The sequence below is a fragment of the Heterocephalus glaber genome, unplaced genomic scaffold (genome assembly GCF_053883595.1).
Source record: "Heterocephalus glaber isolate CG9 unplaced genomic scaffold, H.glaber_assembly_v1.0 deba00001503, whole genome shotgun sequence".
NCBI classification, from domain to species: domain Eukaryota; kingdom Metazoa; phylum Chordata; class Mammalia; order Rodentia; family Bathyergidae; genus Heterocephalus; species Heterocephalus glaber.
In genome coordinates, this window is record NW_028258323.1 from 697624 (window position 1) to 721013 (window position 23390).

Sequence of the window (23390 nt, forward strand, 5' to 3'; positions counted from 1 at the left end):
TGTGTTTGAAGAACTTAGACTCATGACTTGAAAGAGGAGATTGGTACTCGGCTATCCAGGGTTCAGGATATCAAGTATGAAGCACAGCTCCTTGCAGATGATGACACAAGGCTGCTACAGCTGGAAACCCAGGGAAATCAAAGTTGCTATAACTATCTGTATAGTATAAAAACTCTGGATGCCATCCGTGCCTCTGAGATCCCATTTCATGCTGAAGGCCGGCATCCTCGTTCCTTAATGGGCAAGAATTTCCACTCCTACTTGCTAGATCTGCAAAACACTAGCACTCCTTTCAAGGGTATGCACAAGGCCCTCATCGACACCCTACTGGATGGCTATGAGACAGTCTGCTATGGCACAGGAGTCTTTGGCCAAAGTGAGTACCTGCGCTATCAGGAGGCCCTGAGTGAGCTGGCCACTGTGGTCAAAGCACGAATTGGGAGCTCTCAGCGACACCAGTCAGCAGCCAAAGACCTGACTCAGTCCCCTGAGGTCTCCCCTACAACCATCCAGGTGACATACCTCCCCTCCAGTCAGAAGGGCAAGTGCGCCAAGCACTTTCTGGAATTGAAGAGCTTCAAGGACAACAACACACTGGAGAGTACTCTGTGATGGGGCAGAGGGAGGACTCGCTGCAGACTGAGCCAGGCGGTGCCCTCTGCAAGTTGGCCTGCATGGGGGCATGGGGGCCATGTGGCTCAGCAGCCAGAGCCCCATTCCTGAGGCTCACCCCACCTTTCCTTATGGCATTTTCAGAACATTAGCTGAGACTTAATTTTCCCACAATAGCACTTTTTTGCGGATTTAAATTCAGATGGCATTCTTAGTAGATTTTTGTCAGACCTATCTTAAAATTTTTCCCATATTTTTGGTCAGAGTTTACCCACCCTGTTCCAGGCTGCTTAATCTCAAAGGTGAACATTGAGGTGAGGCATCTTCCACATCTACCCTGTCATACTCAGTTGAGGGAACTGTTTGGCTTTAGGGTGTCTTAGGGTCACTGCTTGGTGGTGAAAGCAGATAGGGTGCCAGGTGTGGTGGCTCACACCTGTGACCCAGCAGGCAGGAGTCAGGCAGGAGGACTTTAGTTCAAGGGCAGCCTTGGCTACATAGCAAACTCAAGGCCAGCTTGAGCCACACACACAAAAAAAGTGACTTCAAAACAAAGCCGACGAGGCCGGGGATTTATCCCACCTGTCTCACAAGTGCAAGGACCCGAGTTCAATCCCTGGTACCAAAAAAAGAAGACAACTGGTGGGGAGAGGGGTAAGGAAGCGGGTCGTGTGGAGCACTTTATCCTGGTGCTGCATTGTACACCAGGGCATGTTGTAACAACACAACTTTCCTGATGAGCCAGGATCTGCCCTCCTGCTCTCATTCAGTTCTCTTGTCAAATAAGAATGTTCTAAGACCTGGCGTAGACCAGGTGTGGTGCACACCTGCAGTCCCAGCACTCAGGAGGCTGAGGCAGGAGGATTGCTGCAAGTTCAGAGCCAGCCTGGACTACATAGTGAGTTCAGGGCAGCCCGAACTGTATAGTGAGACCCTGTCTTTAAAAAACAAACCTGGCATAATCTGTGCCAAGATAGGAATCCGTGTGAAGCCGTGGTTTCCCCTAATTAGCCAATGGAATGGTTTGACTTTATAAATTAGTTATTTAATGAAATGAAATGTTGAAAAAGCATATGGCAGGGGATTTAGCTCAGTGGTTCCGGCACCTGCCTTGCAAGTCCAAGGTCCTGAGTTTGATCCCGGTACCAAAGGAAAAGAAAAAAGAAAGAACACTTTTTAGGAATCTTTAAGATGGTCTTATTTTGCATTTTTAATTTAACTACATGATTTAGCCCTATTCCTAAAATAAGAGAGATATTTTCAGTTAACATGATGGGGGAAAAGCAGCTGAGAATCAACTTGTATACACATATAAATAATGGTAAAAACATAAAACTCAAACTAAAATTAACTGTCATTGTTTCTTTGCAATGAGAATTCGACTCATTGTATTTTACTGGGCTATCTATATTTTATATTGACTCTGTCCTCACCTATTCACACGAGTTTGTCTTGGTGATATCTGGATCAATATGTGTGTTAAGTGTTTCATATTAACTTGTTTATACTGACTCGTCATCAACAAGTGATTAATGTCAATTCCCTGGGAAGATTTTCCCTGCATGTGGTAAGCTGTGCTGTGTAAAATGTCAGTGCTGTCATACTGTCCCTGTGTAGCTGAGAGACAGGATGCTTGATTTTAAATTTGTGTTAATAGAGTCTGAATCTTAAGTTTATTTAAAATATATACTTGCAGGGCTTTCTAATTTTTTCTCTGTAGTACCTCCTTATTAATTTTATAAATCTTAGCTGTATCAGAACTTTTCAAGTTCCAGTTACGAAAGCCTAACTCTAGCCAAATTCAGCAAAAAATGGAATTTATTAGATCATAAAACAGCCTTCCAAGGGAAGCTCAGCCCTCAGGCATGACGTACCAATCTGGGTCTAATCAGAAGAAACTACATAGTAATTGGAACAGAGAAAGTTGGAGATAAAGAATTATTAATTATAACAATGGATTAGAGTATCAGAGGATTGGCCAGTAGAAGTAAAGAGAATATAGGAAGAACAGATCCCAGGAGCAGCCTGGGCTGCTACAGGGAGACTGAGCACAAAGGATGATCGCATGGCCATGCTGAAAGCCAGGCCTCAGTGGGGAGGGCGAGGCCTTGGCCTACTGGAAAGCCTAGAAGTCACTGTCTGCTTAGGCCATAGAACTTTCTGGAAGCCTCCCTCCCTGGAATTTAGGAAATGAGCCGTCTAGGGTACCATAGATACTCCTGGGGGTCTACCACCCTGCCTTAGATGGCAGAGGAGGGATCGGGGGAGTTGCTTGAATGCTTTGGTCACTGTGCACTGCAGATGCCAAATGCTGAACAGATGTGGGTGCTGGAGGAGCTGGGCATGAAGAAAGCCATGCTGTGAATGCAGGAGGGGGAGCCTGGAGGAGAAGCCACATGTGAAGACCTGGTGCAGAGGGCCCCAGCTCTGAAATCCCATCCCCTTAGGCAGCATCTCTTACACCCTCTGCCAACATTGATTACCGTGGTGCCAGATGGAGAAGGAAAATTGTTAAAGGCACAATGTGCATTTTTATAATCAAACATCAAGAGCTAGAACGGAAGTGGCCAGATCCGAAGATTCAAATGATGTCAGCAGGATTTGCTTTTTCTCTACTTCTCAGTACTGTTTTCTTTTAGGTTACCGGGTTCCATGTTGTGTTTGAATGAATTCAGCAGCAGAAGTTCTCCTCTTGCCAATTGAGACACAAATCCCAGAACTGAGTTTTGTTGATGCTAAGGAGCCAGGCTTGTGTCTCGTGCCATCCCTGTCTCCTGTATACCCGAGGGATGTGATATTATTTGGCACCTCCTGTGATATAATGCATCCATTCTCAACCTCATCGCACTATTACCAGAGTAAAGGGAATGGTTCAAAGTTAGCTGAATCAGCAACACCAAAGAATTTATTACATGCCTTGAAGATGTGTCTTCAGATCAATCTGAGCTTTATTTTTTCTATCATTTTCTACAAGGTCTTTGAAGTACAAGTGAAATGAAAAACTCTCTAGTTTAGCCAAAAACCTTGAGTTTATTACTAAAACAAACAGACAATAACAAGAAATAAGAAATATGATTAGAATTTGTTTTGAACACTGGATTTCTGTTAAAACAGAATCAAAACTTTGGAGATGTAATTTTTTTCCATGAGAGAAACTATTAACTAACCATTTTCTCTTCACAATAATGGTACACCTGTGTCATTTCATACAACTCAGCAATACAAAGGAAGAAACTACTGACATACTGGTAAAGAAATTTTGGATGGAACCCAAAGTATTATGCTGAATGAAAACCCTATCTCAAATTGCAACCTATAGAAAGATTCCTTTTTAGGTAAAATTCTTAAAATGGTAGAATTAAACAGCTGAGCTATAACTGCCAGGAGCTGGGGTTGGGGAGAGGGCACACTTTGTACTTGTCTCAGTGTGAACAGCTACAAAATATATGTATGTATGTACTTGTGGATGCATCTATTTATACGCAATTCTCAGTATATATATATTTAAAAATTTTCACATATTAATATCTCCAATTTTAGTTGAGCACCATAGGATTCATTCTTTCTTTTCTCCTTATTTGTATGTTTTTAATAATTACTTTTATTGGTTTTGTTTGTCTTGTCATTATTATGAACTTTATTGCTACTATTTTACGAAGTGTTTCAGATTAATATAAACAGCTTCATGATAAGTGCTCTTTCTGAGCCTACTATTATTAAAACATTTTCGGCTTTTAGAATCAAATTTCCCCATAAGGCCAACATTGAATCTAGCCATTGAATTTGATTCAGTTCTCTTCCAACTTGGTTTGTGACCAGAATTTTGGAAAGAATCAAGTTTGTGAACTGAGGCACTACTGTCATAGTATAAACACTCATTTGCTTTTTGTTTTTTATAATACTAATTATTGATAATTATTTTTTGCTCTTTATGAAGATATAAAAAATTGAAAAGAAATATAATAAAATTGTCAAATATTTATACAATGCTGCTAACTAAACCATTATCCTATTTGGGGCTTTACCAATTTTTGCATGCAGTCATTTGAGGATGAGGGGATGAGAGGGAAGAGGTATAGTTCTGCAAAATTTTATCACATGTACTAAATTTGTGCAACTACTACAATAATCAAGGTGCAGAACTATTCCAATGTCCCCAACAAACTCCCTCATGGCACTCCCTTATAGTCATGCCCTCTCCCCAGCCCCAGCTCCTGGCATTCTTCAAAGGATGTCCACCAATTTTAGCATTCATAGATACATTTTTTTCTCTGCTGTAATTATTATTGTGAAGTTCTAAGTGTGTTTTCATTTCTATATTTCTTAACCTTTGAATATTTCTTAAATGAAATTACCTATAAAGAAGAACTCTAACTTCTACCTCACTTTTTTAAAATATGCAGTCATTTATTCATGCTTATGTGAACTATTGGGGTTTAATTTTATTCTTTTGGTTTATTAACTAATATTATTTATTTTGTTGTTCAGTTATTCTCTCTTTGGTTGTTGAGAGTTCTTTCAGGTTGGTTTATATGCCATTTCAATACTCCACTGTTCATTGTTGGTTGTTTGTTCATTTTAAAGGAAATTCCTGTAATCTGAAACACCAGATGATCCAGGTTCCCTACTCCAGCCCTGGAACCAAAGATCTCTTGTGGAGCTCTCATTATGCTTATTTTAAAAGATGATGTTTAGAAACTAAAATCTGCACTTGAAGTGCAGTCATGTACATGAGAACAAAGTGTGAGCCTCAGAAGCATGACCACACTTCAAGCAGGGCACAAACAAAAAAAAAATTGAAAAGGAACCGACTTTTAGTTTCTTAATTCTTTTTCAGGAATCTGTCTCAATTTGTATTTTTAACTATTAATTTCTCCAACTTTATTCTGAAATAATTTTACCTTGGAATGGAGGTTTCAAATATCCCAGGACTTACTAAAAAATATGGTGTGTTTAGATTTTAAAAGGGCATTACAGTAAAAACACAAAGCCATAATCCCCCTCAAAATTGCTCCACTTCACTTTGAATGCACTTTTCCCATCATTCTTGCCACTTTCTGCAGCAGTTCTGGAAGCCCTCTTTCATGAGTGTCTTTATGAGGTGTGATCAAAACTACAGTGAATGCTGCTGTCTAGTGCCATCCAATGGAAAGGGCAGGGCTCATGAAAACATGACATTGTGTTTTCATCCACCTTATTCACTACATCAGGCACCATGTGACTTCTGGCTCTTCCTCAAAGTCAAAATAACCGTGAAAGGGAGGTATTTTCAATTGACTGAGGACATCCAGGCAGCCAGTACAACTAAAGACAGCACAACTACAGACACAGATTGTTCTGTAGTCTTTACTCAATTTCCCCTAAAGATAACATCTTTGAAAACCACAGTAGAATTATCAAATTCATAATAAAATTATGGCCAAAGGGAGAATAACTGAGCAACAAAATAAATAATATTAGGTAATAAACCAAAAGAGAAATATTCAAAGGATACTTTTTAAGTATTTAAAATTTTGAGAAAATTTGAAACTTATGGAAGAGTTGTAAAGGTAGGTAGTACACCAGAGTCCCTATATACACTTCACCAAGGTTCCTCAGAGTTACTACCTCATACGACCTTGAGGTTATTAACAAAATAAAGGATTAATCTTGATACAATATTACAAACTGCATCACAGAAATTATTCAGTTTTCACCAAATTTTTACTTTTTGCATTCCAGGGTACAACCCAAGATTCCATGCTGCATTTAGTCTTTATGTCTCTTTACTCTTCTAATATGAAGCAATTCCTCTCTTTCCTTATCTTTCATGGCTTTGGGACTTTTGATTAGTAGCCTATGATTTCATAGACTATCCCTGAATTTGGGTTTGTCTTTTACTTTCTCATGATTAGACTGAGTTTATGTATTGAGAAATGACAACACAGCGAGGACACACCCTTGAAATTGGATCATTCAGGAGGTACGTGATGTCAATATGTATTATTGGTGATTCTAGCTTTGATTACTTGGCTAAGTGGTACTGCAAGGATTCTCCACTGTGAAGTTATTGTTTTTCCCTTTCTAGTCAGTAAATATTTGAGAGGAGGTAACTTGAAACTATACAAATATGCTGATTCTGATTCAAAGGATGTTCACCAGTTTTAGCATTCATAGAGTTTTGAGTTAAGAAATGACTTTTTTAGGTACTCATCTCTATCAAAGTGTGACATCAGGGAAGCAGCAAAATATTTAGGAGTTAAACACAAGTCCAGAGAAGAAGCTTGCTTATAAGTAATGAATAAATAATGATAGTGCTTTTGTTTTAAATAGAAAGAATCAAGATGATCAGATTTAAAACGATTAAATATGTAGTTTGAAGAATTATTTGGTGGGTAGTCCATTGAAATGAAAGGATCAAAGGGTTCTCAGTTAGATAGACTTGCTGGGGAATTCCCAACACTAGCCATTCTTAAGGAAACCCTTATCACCTGTGAATTTCTGTTTTCACATTCCCAAAGCATTAATGATTTTTTAAAAATTAGCACAGCTAGAAACAAATTACATATTAAGGTATGTAAGTTGCCTGGCATGCCTTAGAAGCTTAATATGTAGTTCTTAACTTTACACTTCGTAGATATAGTCATGCAAACTTCAGAATATCAAGGTAACACCTGCAGGTTTGGCTTCTGTGTTCGAGGCCAATGTGTGAGTATGTTCGGTCTCTTCCCATATTGGTTGAGGTTTCAGTGTATTACAACTTTCTACATACTAGAAAGTACTATTGCTTAGAAAAGTGTGTTTAGTCCTTGCAACATTTTTCTTAAGCAAAATGGAGCTTATTTGGTTTGCTTTTTAAGATGGATTACTTCAAGGAGCTCTTGTCAATTGTTGGGGTGCAGAGTAGGCAGGCAGAATAACGTGTTCATACCTGCATCTTGAGAACAACTTTGATATTTTTATTACCATGCTCATTTTGCTCTTCTTTCTTTTCAAATGCTGCATGTATGTCCTTATAGTTCAGGGGCTTGAAGCTTAATTTTCCCCAAAATCATTTTAAATGTTGAGATCTTTCTGTTTCTAGAACTTATAGCCATGATATATCATAAAATGAGTGGATTTCTGAGAGACTTCAATTAATTAATTTAAAAAATGCTGCATCCACACAGGGCTTTATAGTTTTAAAACTTTATTTTATTATTCTAATAAAAGCTTTCTACTCTAACCCTTTCTTGGGTTTGTCTCTTGCAGGCATTAGCTATGTCCAGAGATGTGAAATTGCCAGAGATCAGATAATAGTCCCATGCACACAAAACTCCCCCTTTGCAATTTTTAGTTCAAAGACCCACGGAGCTTTGGAGGTGGGACAAGGTACCACATGGTTTGGGTATTTTTGTGTGTCTTAATGACTTCTTGCCATCCCTCTTCTCTTTAATCTCTGATTATAATAGGCTGCTATCTTAGTTGAGATACATGCTGACAAAACAGGAACAAAGGTGTGAGATAAAAGTTTATGTGAGCTACAAGTTTATACCAAACATGAATGCAAGTTGACTAGAGATCCTGTGGTGAGACTTACAGGGAGAGTCTCATGAAAATATATCATCTTGATACTTTTGCATTTGAAAATGCCTGCTGGAAGGCCTTTGTTACTGATTATTCCTTTCCTAAAAGATGACTTTGACCAAGAATCTTGGAAATTTTTCTTCACCCTCCCATCTCCTTCTTAAAAGCAGTAAAAGCAAAGGTGATATTTTGGTCCTGTAAGGGTATATACAGCTGAAAATGAAACAATCCTTTAGAGCGCAGTCAGGATGACTGTTCAGTCCCTTTGATAAATTTACTGACATCTGTTCCAGAGTCATTCCGCTGCACAAATCTGCCATTAACAAACAGTAAGGACTTTAATTAACTGGGCATACCAAAGAGCAAAGCTCTGATCAAATGGCACCATCTGGAGTAGGAAGATGTAAAATTTTCTCTCCAGTGTCTGATGAGGGACTGTATTAAATGTGTCTTGATCGCAAATGATTCCCCTGCTGTTGTAGAGTTCCTTATTAGTAGCAAATGCTTTATGATTTGGAATACTTTTCTCAGGAGGGCCACAGCATTAAAATGTAAATTTCCTGAGCTTTGGGTTTTTTATTTTGGCCTTTTGTTAATGCCCCATTAGTGCTCATTAATTCTTCGTGCTCTAGGAAGGATTGTGTTCATCAGTTTTGAGTTTCAAGAAGAAGAGGTCAACCAGAAACTGGCTGTGTCCAAGCCCTTGACAATTGTTTTTAATAAACCTATTTGGAAATTCAGTATGAAGTCGGGATGGTCAACTAGAAAAACCCACTTGTACACGTTGTCACAGAATTCGGGGTATGAGCTCATGGCTTCTTAGACTCTCAGAGGGCATTTATGCTGAGGCACGGATCGTGCCACTGCCTATCTCATTCAAAGGCTTCATCTGACCAGAATTTCAAAGTCTCTCAGTAAATATGAACCTTGGACTTAGAAAACTAAACTTTTTCCAGTTTGGTTCAGTCTAATAGTTTGCAACTGTATGTTTACACTCTTGACCTGAAGCAATGATAAATGAAATCAGTTGGAAGTCATCCATGCTGGTGTTCACTGATCTATCCAAGGTGGGGCTGGGGGGCCTGAAGTAGATTCCAAGGGAAGATACATCTAGATGACTCTTTTCAGGCCTCTTGGCAGTGAAGTGATGCTTTCTGCCAGTGAGGTTAAAGTTCATTGCAGTTTAGTTTGCAAGGCAGTTACTATTGCAAATGTGTCATTTGCAAAAGTGTTTGACAGTCATGAAATACGAGGTCTAACAATCTTCAGTCTCCTTTAAAGAGACTGTAGAATTTGGGAGAAAGTTTAAGGAAGTAATTTTAATATCCTGTGGGACAGGACATATATGTATAACAGTTTATCCCCATGACAGTAAGGATTGTATTGAGAATTCAAAAGGAGAATGTTGCTACATTGTCCTCCATGATGTGATAAAATAAGCGCAGAAATGAGAGTTAAGAAATAAACATTTTTCATCATATCCCTCATATTACTGTATTATTTTCAGAAATTCACTTGGGTAATCTCTCACTTTAATTTCCCACTTATGAAATGAGAATGGTCATCTAGTTCAGAAATTATGTAATTAACAGAAAGCTCATGGCTGTATTTGTAGCTTTTATTACATGTGCACTTTCCTAACTCTAATCATATTTACTTCAATCCAAATAAAGCCTTGCAATTTTAAGTGGTAGAGAAAAGCAATATAGGGGATCCACTTTTTAACTTATCGGAAGACCTTTATTATACCTTTCTTTGGTAGGGACCCAGGATTTAGTTCAGTGGTTCCTCCACCTGCCTTGCAAGCGCAAGGTCTTGAGTTCGATCTCTGATACAAAAAAAAGAGAAAGAAACAATGGGAGACAACACCTTTCTATGGTAAATGTGTTTACCTTTTTAATGAAATCAAAGACGTCCAATGTGAGAAACATATTTTCATCTAGTACTAGTGTCTTCAAGTTAGAGAGCTTTTGAAATTCGTGAAAGTTTATAGTGACCATAGTAAATTTTGCTCCACTACTGATCCAGTGTCAACCAGCTTTAATGTTTTTCTAGTTATCTTAAATCAAACCCTGAAATTCAAGTCATCAGGATGTCGCATAACGAAAATTCATCCTAAGCCATTATTATTCAACCTTAGCATTCACCTCACCCACCCTTCCTGAAAACTGGAGTTGTGTTAAAGTTTCATATTCACAATTCTTCAGCTAACACCCTTGAAGTAGTTTGGAAAAAATAAAGATGGGTAGAAAAGAGCAAGAAAAAAACATAATTTTTAAATTATACCTTAAAGAAAACCTGCAGCTTCAGGTCACTGAAGTTATTCAGGCCTTTTTCTCTCCCTGGAAACTCACTCAAAAAAAAAAAATTTTAAGAGTCTTAAAGTCACGCTAAGCCTGGGCGCGTCCAGCTTCTCACTGTAAATGGAGGCCTCCTCCCACAGAAAGCAGGCTGCCTGTCTCGCTCCACACATGAGGAAGGACATGGTTTATAGTCTAACATAGGCTGCCAGATGACAGACAGTAGGCATACCCATCCCAGACCACCCATCTCCAGGGCACTCCAAGTGCACATAAAAACTCTCAGCCCTTAACCATCTCTCTCGAGCATCCACACTGTCTTTTGAGTGTGTCCTTTTTAAATTCTGCCTAATAAACCTCTTTATGAATCTCATTGACAAGTCCTGAAATTTTTTTACTGTGATGAATACAGGGAACCTATAGCATCCCCCATGAGTGGATGAGCCCAGGTCCCTCATCTCCACTTTGGGGAACCTCCTCAGACCCTGTCCAGTGACCAAATGACAGACACCTAAGATGCCTTAGCCGGCAGTGTCCTGCTGACGGTGCTCCTTCTGTGCCAAGGTTGCTATGGGCCTGGGGGCTTGGGGCCCTGTTCTGGCCCTGGAGCCCACTCAGCCCCCTGGGCTTACAAATTGACTTCTAATTCAGCATTTAACCAGCTGCTAATTTTCCTACTCCCAGCAACACTGCTTTGTAAATTATATTTCTTTCAGCAGTTCCATTTTGTCTTTGGAGAAGAGTCAGAAGTCACATGGTACTAGATGCAGTGAATAAGATGGCTGAAGACATGCTTCACTGCTCTAACCTTTTTTGGTACTGCCATTTGCATCTTCCTCTCTCCAGTGCTCAGGGCTGGTCCAGAGGCATGCGATGAAAACACTCTCCTGCAGGCCCTGCAGTCTTCCTTAGAGTGCCCTGGCCCAAGGACCTGGAAAAGCCTCCAGGTCTTTTCAGCCATGGAGTCTAACCCCAGGTCACCAACCTTGACTCTCCCCTCTAAGAGCTTCTGTTTATCTCTATTCCCTCCTTCCCCTAAAACAACAGCCCCCACACCATGAGCCTTTAGGAGCACAATGCTGACCTGTCTTCCTTGGGAGTGGGAGAGTTTTTCCTTATTAACTGACGCTAATGAGTATTTTTATTTACTTACACTGACAGTTTTACGTTGTTGTTTGTTGTTTCTTATATGAAAGTGACCAGATGTTCCTGCATTCTTTTTATATTTTTCTCCCAATTCTAAAAATATGCTTTTAATTTCATTGTGATCCTTTTGAGAGAACTATGCAGCAGGCATCTGTACAAGGCAAGAAAAATCCTCAAGGTTAAGTCCTCAGGGTTACACTTAGGCATTTTCACACCTTGGGGTTATAACTCAGTGACTGGCCCAGCAGAATTCGCCTTTCAACTCCCAGCAGCAATGCTTTGTGCATATCCACTCCTCCATTGCTCTCACCACTCCACTGCTTTAACTTTTTCTACTGTGTGAATCCTTCAATCATTCGGATCTCATTTTCTCCAGTGCTCCTCCAGTTGCCTCATCCAAAAGTATTTTGTTTGAGTTTTTTCAAGTAAGAAAAAATGGTTGCTTAGCCTGTCTCAGAAAGGAGTTATCTTAGTTACTTTCTCTTTGCAGAGACAAAATACCTGATACTCAAAGTTAAAAGAGGAAAGGTTTATTTGGCTTACAGTTCATAGAGGTTTCAATTCATAGTTGACTTGCTCTAAGGCAGAGTGGTACATGGGAGAGGGGCATTGGAGAGAACTAAAACAGTTCATTGCAGGCAAAGACAGCAAAAGCAACAAAGGACCTTAACAGAGTCTTTCTGTCCCTCTTATCTTATCCAGACTACTAAGGGCAGGCAGCACTCACACCCTTAATCCTAGAGCCCTTGAATCTAACATTGCACCATGAATCACTTCCAGCATCACACACTCTAGATCCAGCCACCTCTGAAAAGCCCCACCTATGACTGCATGAGGCTTTGGGGGGACATCTAAACACAAGCCACAACAGGGATAGATTTACAGATATTGTAAGGAAGTAACTAATTCCATCCTATCTCTCTTCATAGCATTGGATTCCTAGAAGCCTCCAGAGAGAAGGGGGATCAGGAGAAATCCTCTAGCAGACATGTCCAGCCTGCACCTGTGTATGAACTGAGTACAGAAGTAAAATGTTGTTCCTGATCTAGCACCTCTCTCTCTGCCTTGTTTGTGATTTTGAATGGTAGTTTTTATTGTTCTTCTGCAATCTAAATGTCCATGAAGTAGCAATTATCTGCTTTGATTAAAAAAGAAAAAGACTCAAAACAAATAGCAACCAAGTAAAAAAAACCTTTTTTCCTTTGATGAGAGAAGGTAGGTGATTAGGAAAATTAATCCAAGAACATAAGCTCTTTGTGGAGTGTGAACTTGCAGACTGTGCCATATATGAGGTATTATAGTTTAGATCTAAAGTGCTCCCAAAAGGCCTTGCATACTCAGGGGCAGGGCTTTGGGGAAGTAACTGGATAATGGGTCAGATGCACATCTATGGATTAATTCCTGGATGAGTTCATGCTGCTGGGAGGTGGGGCCTCATCTGTGGAGGTGGCTCACTGAGAACTTGACCTGGAAGGGTTTATCTCTCTCTCAGGATCCTTCCTTCTCTATCTGCTTCCTGGCTGCCATGGTGGGAGCAGCTCTTCTCTGCTGTGCTGCTCTGCCGTGGTGGTTCTGCCTTGGAGCCAGCTGACCATGGACTGTACTATGAACCAAAATAAACCTGTCCTTCTTTAATTTGTGGGTGTTGGATGGAGGAACTTGATTAAGACACAGGTTATCGAAGAATCATTCACACCACCCTTTCATTAGGTTCAAGGTAAGTAGTTAGCAGCATTGGGTAGAAAAAGCATTATTCACACCCTGCTAAGGTATTTGGTAAACAGAGGGAGATGGACCTCAGAGTCTGCAAGTTTAGAGTACAAAGACAATTTCTCTAGTCATCACTTTAAATATTTGTTGACATATATCTAGCTAATAATGTCAACATTATTAGCAGTTTGGGGCTTTCTATATCAAGAGCTGAAAGGAGTTGAAATTAAAAGGCAAGTGAACTCTTTCACTTGAACAGTGGTGAAAATGAAAACATTATTCAATAAAGTTAAGTAAAGAAACATAGCTAACTGTTTATGTAGAGATTCATATATCAAGGTCTTGATAACAGAGTAGGAAAATGAATACATTCATGTGATTAATAAAATAACAATTCTAAGTAAGATAATGAATTATTGCTTTCTATTGAAGCCTAGTCACTTCTAAAACATAATTCAATTAAGTATATTTACATGTCAAAGCTTATTTAACAATCTTTAGCACATACCTGGCTTTTTCAGGTATCCAAAGTGTTATCAAAAATATAATGAATGTTTAAATTAAAAAAAAATTATTACGGTAAAAGACACATTGCTATTAATTCCCTCACTCTAAAAAGACTTATCTCATTGTTCTTGCCACTTTCTGAAGCAGTTCTGGAAGTTCCCTTTCATGAGTGTTTTTAGTTGTGCTATTGTGGCTGCCTTGATGTCCTGGATGAACTGAAAACATTTAGCTTCCATGGTCATTTTGACTTTGGAGAAATGTCAGAAGTCACATGGTGCCAGGTGCAGTGAATAAGGTGACTGAGGACGTGCTGTAATGCTTTTATTTGGCAGAAATCTTGGTACCAGAAGTGATGAGTGACATGGAACACTTTCATAATCGTGGATGAGAAACCATTTGTTCATTTTTTAGGTTGTTTTTTATGCATGTTGTCTCTTAAATACTCTAATATGCCCTGTTAGTAATTCATGTTCACCTTAGTGCTCCGGTGGACAAACTCACTTGGCACAACTCCACAAGGTCAAATCCTAATCAACCTCACCTTGATGTTGGATGTTGATTGGCATGCTTTTTTCTCATGAGGACATCTGGGTGATTCCCACTGAGAACTCTGAACCTTGGTCTCAGGATCATAGCCATAGACCCAACATTCACCTCCCATGATGACATTTCTTAAATGGGTGGAATCTGAAGTGACACAATCAGGAAACTCCAGTGACACTGGCAAATGCTGGGCTTGTGTTAGTCAAAATGATTGGAACAAATCTCACATTCACTCATCTCATATTTCCTGCTGTTAAAATGGTTTGAAGGGACCCCTAGGTGAAACTTATCACACATGGCTACTGAGATTTGACCCTGTGTTTAACTTAGTGAAGGTCCCTGCCTTTCTGTTGAATGTCACACGTCAGTGGCATTTTCCTTACTCTTTTATCACGCTTCTGGGCCTCCTGTGCTTAGTTCTTACCCCACCCCCACCCCGTTGTTTTGTAAAGTTCTGATTGTGAGGCAAGGAAGATAAAAGCTTAGAGGACTGGATGGGATGGGGCTTTCCAAATCAGAGGAGCTGTGAGTAGTGATAAGGTATTGTTTCATTAGGGGTGTGTGTGTGTGTGTGTGTGTAGGTGGCCAGATGTCAAAGACATAGTCTAAGGGCAGAAATGTGTGTGCCTAATTAAGGGATTTCTCTTTCTATCATTTCCCTATATTCTGTCTAGCATGTGAATAAAACTAGGGTCCCCTAAAGATGTTTGAAAGCACATGGTCCTTAAATTTTAAGGAGTCACTTAAAATTTTGAGGCCCAGTTTTTTCATCTGTAACATTATATTATAAAATCATAAAATGAGAGAAAACGAGAGTCTTTCAAGGATGTCGCAAGGATAATAAAAATGTATTTAAATCCCTGAAACATCATGAAAACCAAGAAATGATAAATGTTAGTAAAGTTGTCTTTTAACAAATTTCAACCTTGCCCTTCATATAAATAAGTTACCAACTTTGTCAGACAATATCTTCATCTTTAATTTTCAGCACAAAAATAGCTGCATGACTTTGAAAAATGCCCTCAACCTTATATGATTCCATTTCTTCACATGTGAAATAACAGATAATACTTTTAGAAATGCTGTTGCTGTGCAAGGCTCTGATTCTTGTAGCATCCAGTCCATTTTTTCTTGATAATAATTAAAGCAAAATGCAGCAAGCACATCAGTGGGCTTCAGAGCACAGATTCTAGAGCCAGATACCCTGCATTCCTACTTGCCTTTCTTCCATTTAACCTGGCCGACTGATCAGCTGTTCTCTGTTTCAGTTTCTTCTTTTTCTGGACTTCCATTGTACCGTTTTAATTCTCCAATGCTTACGTAGAAAAGATCTTTTATACTCAAATTTCTATTGCTTCATCTATTCTGGTAGTGATCTACTTTCCAAATGTATTAAATAGCTTTAATGAAAATATTAAATAACTTTATCCTAAGCTGGCTAAACATCAATACCGAACTCTCTTACCCCAGTCAAACAAAAAATAGATTTCGATGGTGCTACTTCTCTTTTATTTATAGAACTATAAAATTGTCATAACAAATGTTTCTAGAAAATTGGGGGACTGTCACAAGTAATGAAATGTTATTAAATTATTAATACAGAGAAAAGAGTAGGTGTCCACAGAACCCCCAGCATTTACTTGTATTTCTATTTTCAGTGAGTGATGGTTCACGCCATTTACAGTACCTATGCAAAGTTTTCCAGATTGATGGGAGGTGTGGGAGATTTCTCTTCTAGTGTGATAGGTCTATAATAGCTAACTCAATAATAAGAGATTTGATCTACATGGCTACTGGCATCTTATCTAATGTGGAGAGTTTATGATTTTAATGTATTATTCAAGAAATTTTTTCATTCTTAAGTAAGACTTAAAATGATCACGAAGGGTAGAACTATTGTGGGTTAAAACAGCTTGGTCTCAGAGGTTGAATTGTACAAGATGCTATGATTTTAACAAAAACTCTTGCATAGTGGAAATTTTAAATCTTCCCACCTCTTTAGCAAATATTTCTGTATTCTTCCTGACCCTAGATGTGAGTTCAACCAGGACAGGATAGAAACAAAATCCTAGTCAAGGGCAGTGGGGCAACCCAGCCCGGGGGAGACTTGGCATGGAAGTGAGGGCTCCTTGTCACCTACCATCTCCACCTCCTCTTACCTTCATGCTACTGGATCTTCACATTTCTGGGTAGATTCTACCCTAAAACTGCATTGTTCTGCATGTGGCTCTCCAGTATTCTGTGTTTCATTAGTATCCTTAAGTGAAAAGAAAATGCTAGATCAAGATTAGGAAAGGATATTATAAAGTGTGTGAAAACTTACTGAATTTTTTATTTGATAAATAATAGAACAAAAGTGGCAGATTTCTAGGATAATTCATTTTATCAGGATTAGTAGGTTTTACATCTGATGAAATTAATTAAAACCAAACAAACAGTATACTAAAAGTAACCATTCCAATGTAATGACTGTTTCTGAGATATTTACTATAAAATTTTGGATGTTTTAGTAAATTCTGGGTCTGTGGAAGGGTCTGTCCCAGTTGGCTATTGCCTTGTTTTAACAAAATTCTGAAAGTTAGTATGATCTGTATCTGGTATGCCTGCCATCCTAGCTGTTAAAATCCAATTCCCTCTGCGTCTTTTAGACAATACTTCATACTACTGGATGATACTGATATTGAAATAGGGTAATACTGGATCTCCCTAAGCCTTGTTTTTCTTTATCTATGGAATAAAAACAAGTATATACCTCTAAGTCATTGCTCCGTAATTAGAGAATTTTTTTTTAAATGAACAAAGAAAAACAAACCATATACTTTTGATGGTGAAATACATTGTTTCCATTCTCTTGTCCATTTTAGCCTAATTAGGGACCCTGTAAATCAGGAAAGAAATGTTCAAGACCACAGCAGGGAGTGATTGGTTCTTATCATCAGAAGCACTCAATTAATTGTCAGCTGGTCCCTTTGAATGCACTGCACTCCTTCTGCTTTCACCTATCACAACATCAGAACACTACTGAGAAGAGGAAAAGTAATTTTAAGTGATATATCTTTGCATTGGACAGAAACAGGGCTCCACTTTTAGCTGTTTTCCCTTCTCCTAGTCATCTTGCTCCCCAGTGAAATCTTGTTTTCTTCTTTATAGCCAGTTAATGACATTGATTAATTGCCTGTTGTCAGTAGAGATGTTTATTGCCTTCATCCTTGCCTGTGTCCGCCTGTTCATTCCTAGTCTTCTTTTCTCTCACAAGAAGTCTCAACAACCCGCTTTGCAACAGATTTTTTGCCACTTCCTCCCCACTCTCCTTTCTGGGAAATGTCTTCTGGAGGAAGGTAGTTATCAGAAGATATATTTTGTGAACTATTATTTAGTCAGCTTGAAAAGTAAGCTGCAAAAACTGTATAAAACACTCATATATCTATTTTTATGGATCATTCTTCTATTATTTGCTTTACAAACAAACACCAGTGTGAGTTGATGGTCATATACCTTATTTTGCATTATTGCTTAGACTTGCCTGGCAGTAAAGTCATGGAGTTCATTATAAAATCAATGCAATACTAAATGTATACAATTTAGTGCCAATTATTACACAATGACAAATCTTTACATTGTCAGTGGGCAAGTCATCTCCACATCTGCTATTTGGTTAGATGTCATCTTACAGTTAAGGAAACAGAAACAGAGAAGGAAGGTATTTGCCCAGGTTGCTCAGCTGGGAAGTGGGGGAATCCCCCTGATTTCCATTCTACTGCCTTTCCCTCCTTTTCCTGCTGATTCTTGGTGATACTTAGGGTTTCTTTATTTTTTCAATTCCTCTTACCAACATTTGCAAAGGTAGAGAAGACAAATGTAAAAAAAAAATGTGTATTGATGCAAATTTCTACTTAAGAATGTTCTGTATATGCAGAGTTAAATTAAACTAGTATTTTCTTTTCTGTGCTATATGTTTTATAATAGACTTCTACAACTAAAATTCTGCCTTGTATTTAAACATAATTCCTCCAAAATGCTCAACTGACACTGTTGAAATAAGTTCGCTTTAAGAATTCAGCTTACATGTGACTACAAACTTGATTTCACTGTTACAATATTCTTTGTATTTTCTACTTTAAATAATGTGGAAAGTATGTGAACATATTGAGAAACAAGTATCAAAATAACAATTTAAAAATAACTGTTAAAACCCTGAAATGTAAAACTGAATAATCGTAAGCATGTGTTCACAGTGAATCACTAGTGAATAGGTGATTTATGAATTAAAGCATATAAATAATGACTGTTCTCTTCTATTATTAACTTTCAGTGGGTTTTGTCAAATAGGCTACAGTGAGTTCTTTGCAGATGGGACATGTATGTGTTGATAAACAATTAGAACGTATGACCAGTCATTTAGAACTTATCACCAGGGAGAAATAAAGTTAACATTTATGAGAACATCAGCATCATATTTCATTTAAATGCTTTGTTGGGATAAAGGCTAATCCCTGTTCTAGAGATAAAAATAACCATAAGTCAAAAATTTGCACATACTTAGACCAATAGCACCAAGAAAATTGGTATACAGATTAAACTGTTCAACAGAATCTATAGCAATTAATTGTAAATTTTCATGTCTGTATGATCACCCTTTACCCCATAGATAGATGCAAATTTGAACTGCTGTTATAGAGGAGATCTCTCTGAAATATATGCTAAAGGCTGGGTATGTTGGCCATGCCTGTAGTCCTAGCACTCAGAAGGCTGAGGCAGAAGGATTGCTGAGAGGTTTAGGTCAGCCTAGGCTACATAGTGAGTTTAAGCCTAGCCTGAACTACATAGTGAGACCTTGTCTCAAAAAAAAAAATGAGAATGAGGCTCAAATATATGCTAAAGCAACATCATTTCTTTGAAGACAGTAGACTGACTTGATCATATAAGTACTGTTACTATACCATTCCTCAATTTTACTGTGATTATGTTTTTAAAAATGCATTTCCTACCATTTATATTTATGCTATATCCATTCTCTCTATATTGGCATTTGTATACACAAACACATCTCTGTCATTTTTTTCTAGATCACTTTTTTATTTTCTAAAAGTCAGTGAAACTCAAACTGCCCTATTTTTTCCTTGTGTTATAATATTGTAGCATCTATATTTTTGTTTCTACGTATTCATGAATATTTAATGTGGACAGAGTAATAGTGATAACATGTCCAAAGACTTAAGTTTTCCTCCTGCAAAGACAAGAAGCATGACAAGGTAGCTTTGTTAAGAAGTATGTCTTCAAAAAGGGTCCCCATGTTATAAACTCAAGTTGCTCCTTTTTCTTTTCTTTTTTCTTTTTTCCTTTTTTTTTCAAATTGAGACAGGGTTTCACTATATAGTTCAGGCTGGCTTAGAACTTCTGGCGATCTTCCTGCCTCAGCCTCCCGAATGCTGGGATTGCAGGCGTGAGCTATCATGCCCAGGTCAAGTTACTATTTTCTTTTTTTTTTTTTTTAACTACATTGATATAATGATCATTGAAGCACAATTTGAAAATGCACAGAGATAAAGAAAACAAAATTTCTATAATCTCATTATGAAGAGATAAAAACCTACTAACATTATAAAGTATATTTTACAGATTTTCTATACTATTAAATATTGATGACAGAATTCTTATCACATTGCACCTACCATTTTCTAATATGCTTTATTCGGTGATGTATGTCACATTATGTCATATATAATATACATTGTAACACACACACATAGCAATGTATGGTATATGTAATTAAAATACCTTTTTAAAACCCTACCATAGACATCTAATTTCAATTGTGATTGTGCCATATATTTGGATATATATGATTTGAGCTCTACGGATATTGACACTGATCCCTTTGAAGGTTTTCCCCTCAAGATTCCTCTTGGCAGGAGAGGGGAGCAACCGTGATCTGAATGTTTCTGGCTTTCTGACGTAGCCTGGAACCCAGAGGCCTGGGAAACAGAAGCTAAATCTGTATCCACCCAGCCAAGGCATCTAGGCCTGCTGGGAACCACTGTTATGTCTTAGGCTGTGCGTGTGTGTGTGTGTGTGTGTGTGTGTGTGTGTATGTTGAAGAGGGTTGCAATTATACTACAGGGCGGTATTTTTACAAAGATTTCTAATATGTCCAGTGATCCTGATTGTACATCTTAAAATAGTTTCAAAAGCCTAGAATTCCTTTCCCTATGTACCCCTGTAAAGGTACAATATTCATTTTTTTTTTGTAGCCAGGATCGAACTCAGGACCTTGCACTTGCGAGGCAGGCACCAGAACTACTGAGCTAAATCCCTGGCCCTTCAATTTTTTATAATACTTCTTCATACTCCTATGTGTTTCTTCTTCTTCTTCTTCAAAAAAAGACCATGACTGGTTCTTCACATCTTGAGGTAGAAAAAGGCATTAAAAATATATCTTTTCACCTAGAAAAATATATCAATAATGTTTAAAAATGCAAAAAAACTATGGTTGCTCATAAAGTGTTCATTTCGTTGGTTTTAACTACCGATGGATGACTCTCATCTTAGGAGTGGTCTGATGGTGTGAAGACTGACAGGCATTCAACAGGCACTCTGCAGTCTGGTCGCTCCTGGGCTGGTGATACTAGGCTGATCCTCTCTGGAAGCCAGGCCGCAAGGTGTCTCAGCCGTCAGCCAGGAGTTCACAAGAGGGGACAGCAGAGACTGCAGTTGTCCTATGTTGCTGAGCTATGAAGCTCAGTGGAATTGTGCTAAATGATTGTCAACTTACGCTGTCTACAAATTACAATGAGTTTATTAACTCTATCCTAAGGTAATGGGCATTCTATTTCCTGTAAGTGCCTGGTTAAAAGACTTCACAGATTGCCTCCAAATATCCACATACAATGGTCAAAGTTCTAACAGAGTGCACATTTCACATTACTTTCTACTTTTGCTTAAATGACTTTCAGTGTTTCAACAAAATGTTTTTCTCCCCAGCTGATAGATACTATGATAGATACTAGCTTATGATATTGTTCTTAAGGTTTAAAAAAGGAGCCAAATTGAAAAGAGAAGGGAGCAGCAGGAAAAAAAAGGTGTTAGGCAAATATTTTTTCTTATTAATTTGCAGACTAGAAACAACTCCACCCTGTTTATTCGTGAACCCAGATGCAACCCAAGGGGAAGGGTTCTGAGGGGTCCAGAGTGTGTCACATAAATGCTGGCACTAGAAGATAACAAGAACCAAACTACAAACCAAAACCTCTTCATTTCTGCCCTCCATGATCCCATTCCTGCCCAGATTTCTGAATTCTTTCTTCTTCATATTTTAAAATTTCAACACAAGTTTCTTTTTAAGTTATGATTTTGAAATCAGTATCTCAGGATCTAAGAGAAAACAATCAGGATTCTGAAGCCACAAAAGGGTAGAAGCAACATGTAATTATTTTCCGCTGTGGTAATTATACATAGGCAGTTACTAGCTGTAGTGTATGAGAACAGAATACATCATAGAGCAACAGAGTAATTTGAAGAAAGTGCCAAAATCTGAGTCCATTTTTATCATTTCTGAATTATGAAATGATTGAAAGCTTTGAAGGTAGATGTTATTTTGTTGAAAAAGTTTCTACTTTTTAAAATTATCCCAAATATGATTGTTTTCTCATCTTTTATTCTAAATAAAATGGATTTGGAATGAGAAAATAATTTTACACTTTGCCGTATGTTATATAGGTCACTATGGGCTTCATAATGTATTAAATTTTTATTCAAAAATGTTTCTTTTTAGTTTAATATGATCCCACTGTAATAACTGGCCTTTAGTGAGATTCAAGTATACACATTCTAAGCTAAAGTAGCAAAACAATAAATACCAAATAGCTGAACTTGATTCCTCCCCTTCTTTTATGCAGAATAACTGCTACTTAGGATGCTAGTTAGTGCAGTGTGTGTGTGTGTGTGTGTGTGTGTGTGTGTGTGTTTTAACTCAGAATTTAACTTGAAAATTTTTGAGATTAAAAGTGCCTACATTTTTCTCTCCACTATTTATTTTGGTTTATTACCTTAGGCTGTGACCCAGGTGGTACAAGGTATTATTTCCTCTTTCTAGTAAAAATATCTAAACCAAAAATGTAATTTTTAAATAAGACTTCAAGTTTACAGTTTTCTAAGACTGGACTGGGGATGAATGAGAAGTCCAGGTTTCTGATAGATTTGTGGTTGTACATTTTGCAGAAGGAAGGCATTCTCAGAGGGTGCGCATGTCTGGAAAGGGGCTGGACAGCAGAGGCGACTTGCCCTGTCTTGAGAAGCTGGCATGAGTGGTGCTGCTGACTCAAAATACAGTTTCAGCATTTCTCTTACAGCTGGGGATGGCACTCAAAGGGCAGAATGGAAACAAACCCTGTGTTGGGTTGCAGTTGAGACTCTACCTCCAGTTTTCAAATAAAATTGGTAGAAAGAGCCTTCCATTTTATTAATATTCCCAGACCCAGGGGACTGAAATAGTGTGATTCCTATACTGTGCTCCAAACTACAGTTGAAAAAAGTCTTCTGATACATTTAAGGTCAAGAGATTGCCCTGTTTCCTTTTGGGGTATTCCTCCAGATCTGATCATTCAAGCAAATTAAACTGAACTAATGCCTTGGTTTTATTTCAGAAAACAGAATAACATTCTACTATAATGACCTCTGAACTTGCTTCTTTGAAGGCAGGCAAGACCCAATTTTTAAAAAGAAATATTGGCACATAATAAGAAAAATTGTTTTCTGTCCTGCACTTTCCAACATGTTCATTGTTTAAAAACATTAAAATATATTCTTCTAAAAATCTCTGAACTCTTCTTATAAAAGTTAACTTGCTTGGTAAATATTGTCAAGAAGTTTGCTTAGTAATTTCCATTCTTGCCTTCCCTACCCCCATCACATAAAATACAAACATTGTTTTCTTTCTCTTTCTGAGAAAGTTATAAGTTAACTAGTTTACCCAGAATGTGGTACTCTAGGCCATGCAGGCCTTGGCTATAACTCAGACTCTGCAGCTCA

At 38.1% G+C, this 23390-nt stretch overlaps 2 protein-coding genes across 3 annotated transcripts in view; both read left to right on the forward strand.

Moving 5' to 3' along the window:
- The window catches only part of LOC101711674 (lipid transport auxiliary protein 1-like), a 219126-nt gene extending 215133 nt beyond the window's left edge, over positions 1–3993 (forward strand). The window contains exon 5 of the mRNA XM_087185945.1: positions 25–3993. Coding sequence (XP_087042071.1) covers positions 25–612 — 588 coding nt within the window. The 3' untranslated portion in view covers positions 613–3993. The remainder of the gene's footprint in view (positions 1–24) is intronic.
- The window catches only part of Arhgap24 (Rho GTPase activating protein 24), a 400876-nt gene that overhangs the window by 215221 nt on the left and 162265 nt on the right, over positions 1–23390 (forward strand). The gene's annotated exons all lie outside the window — the stretch shown is intronic.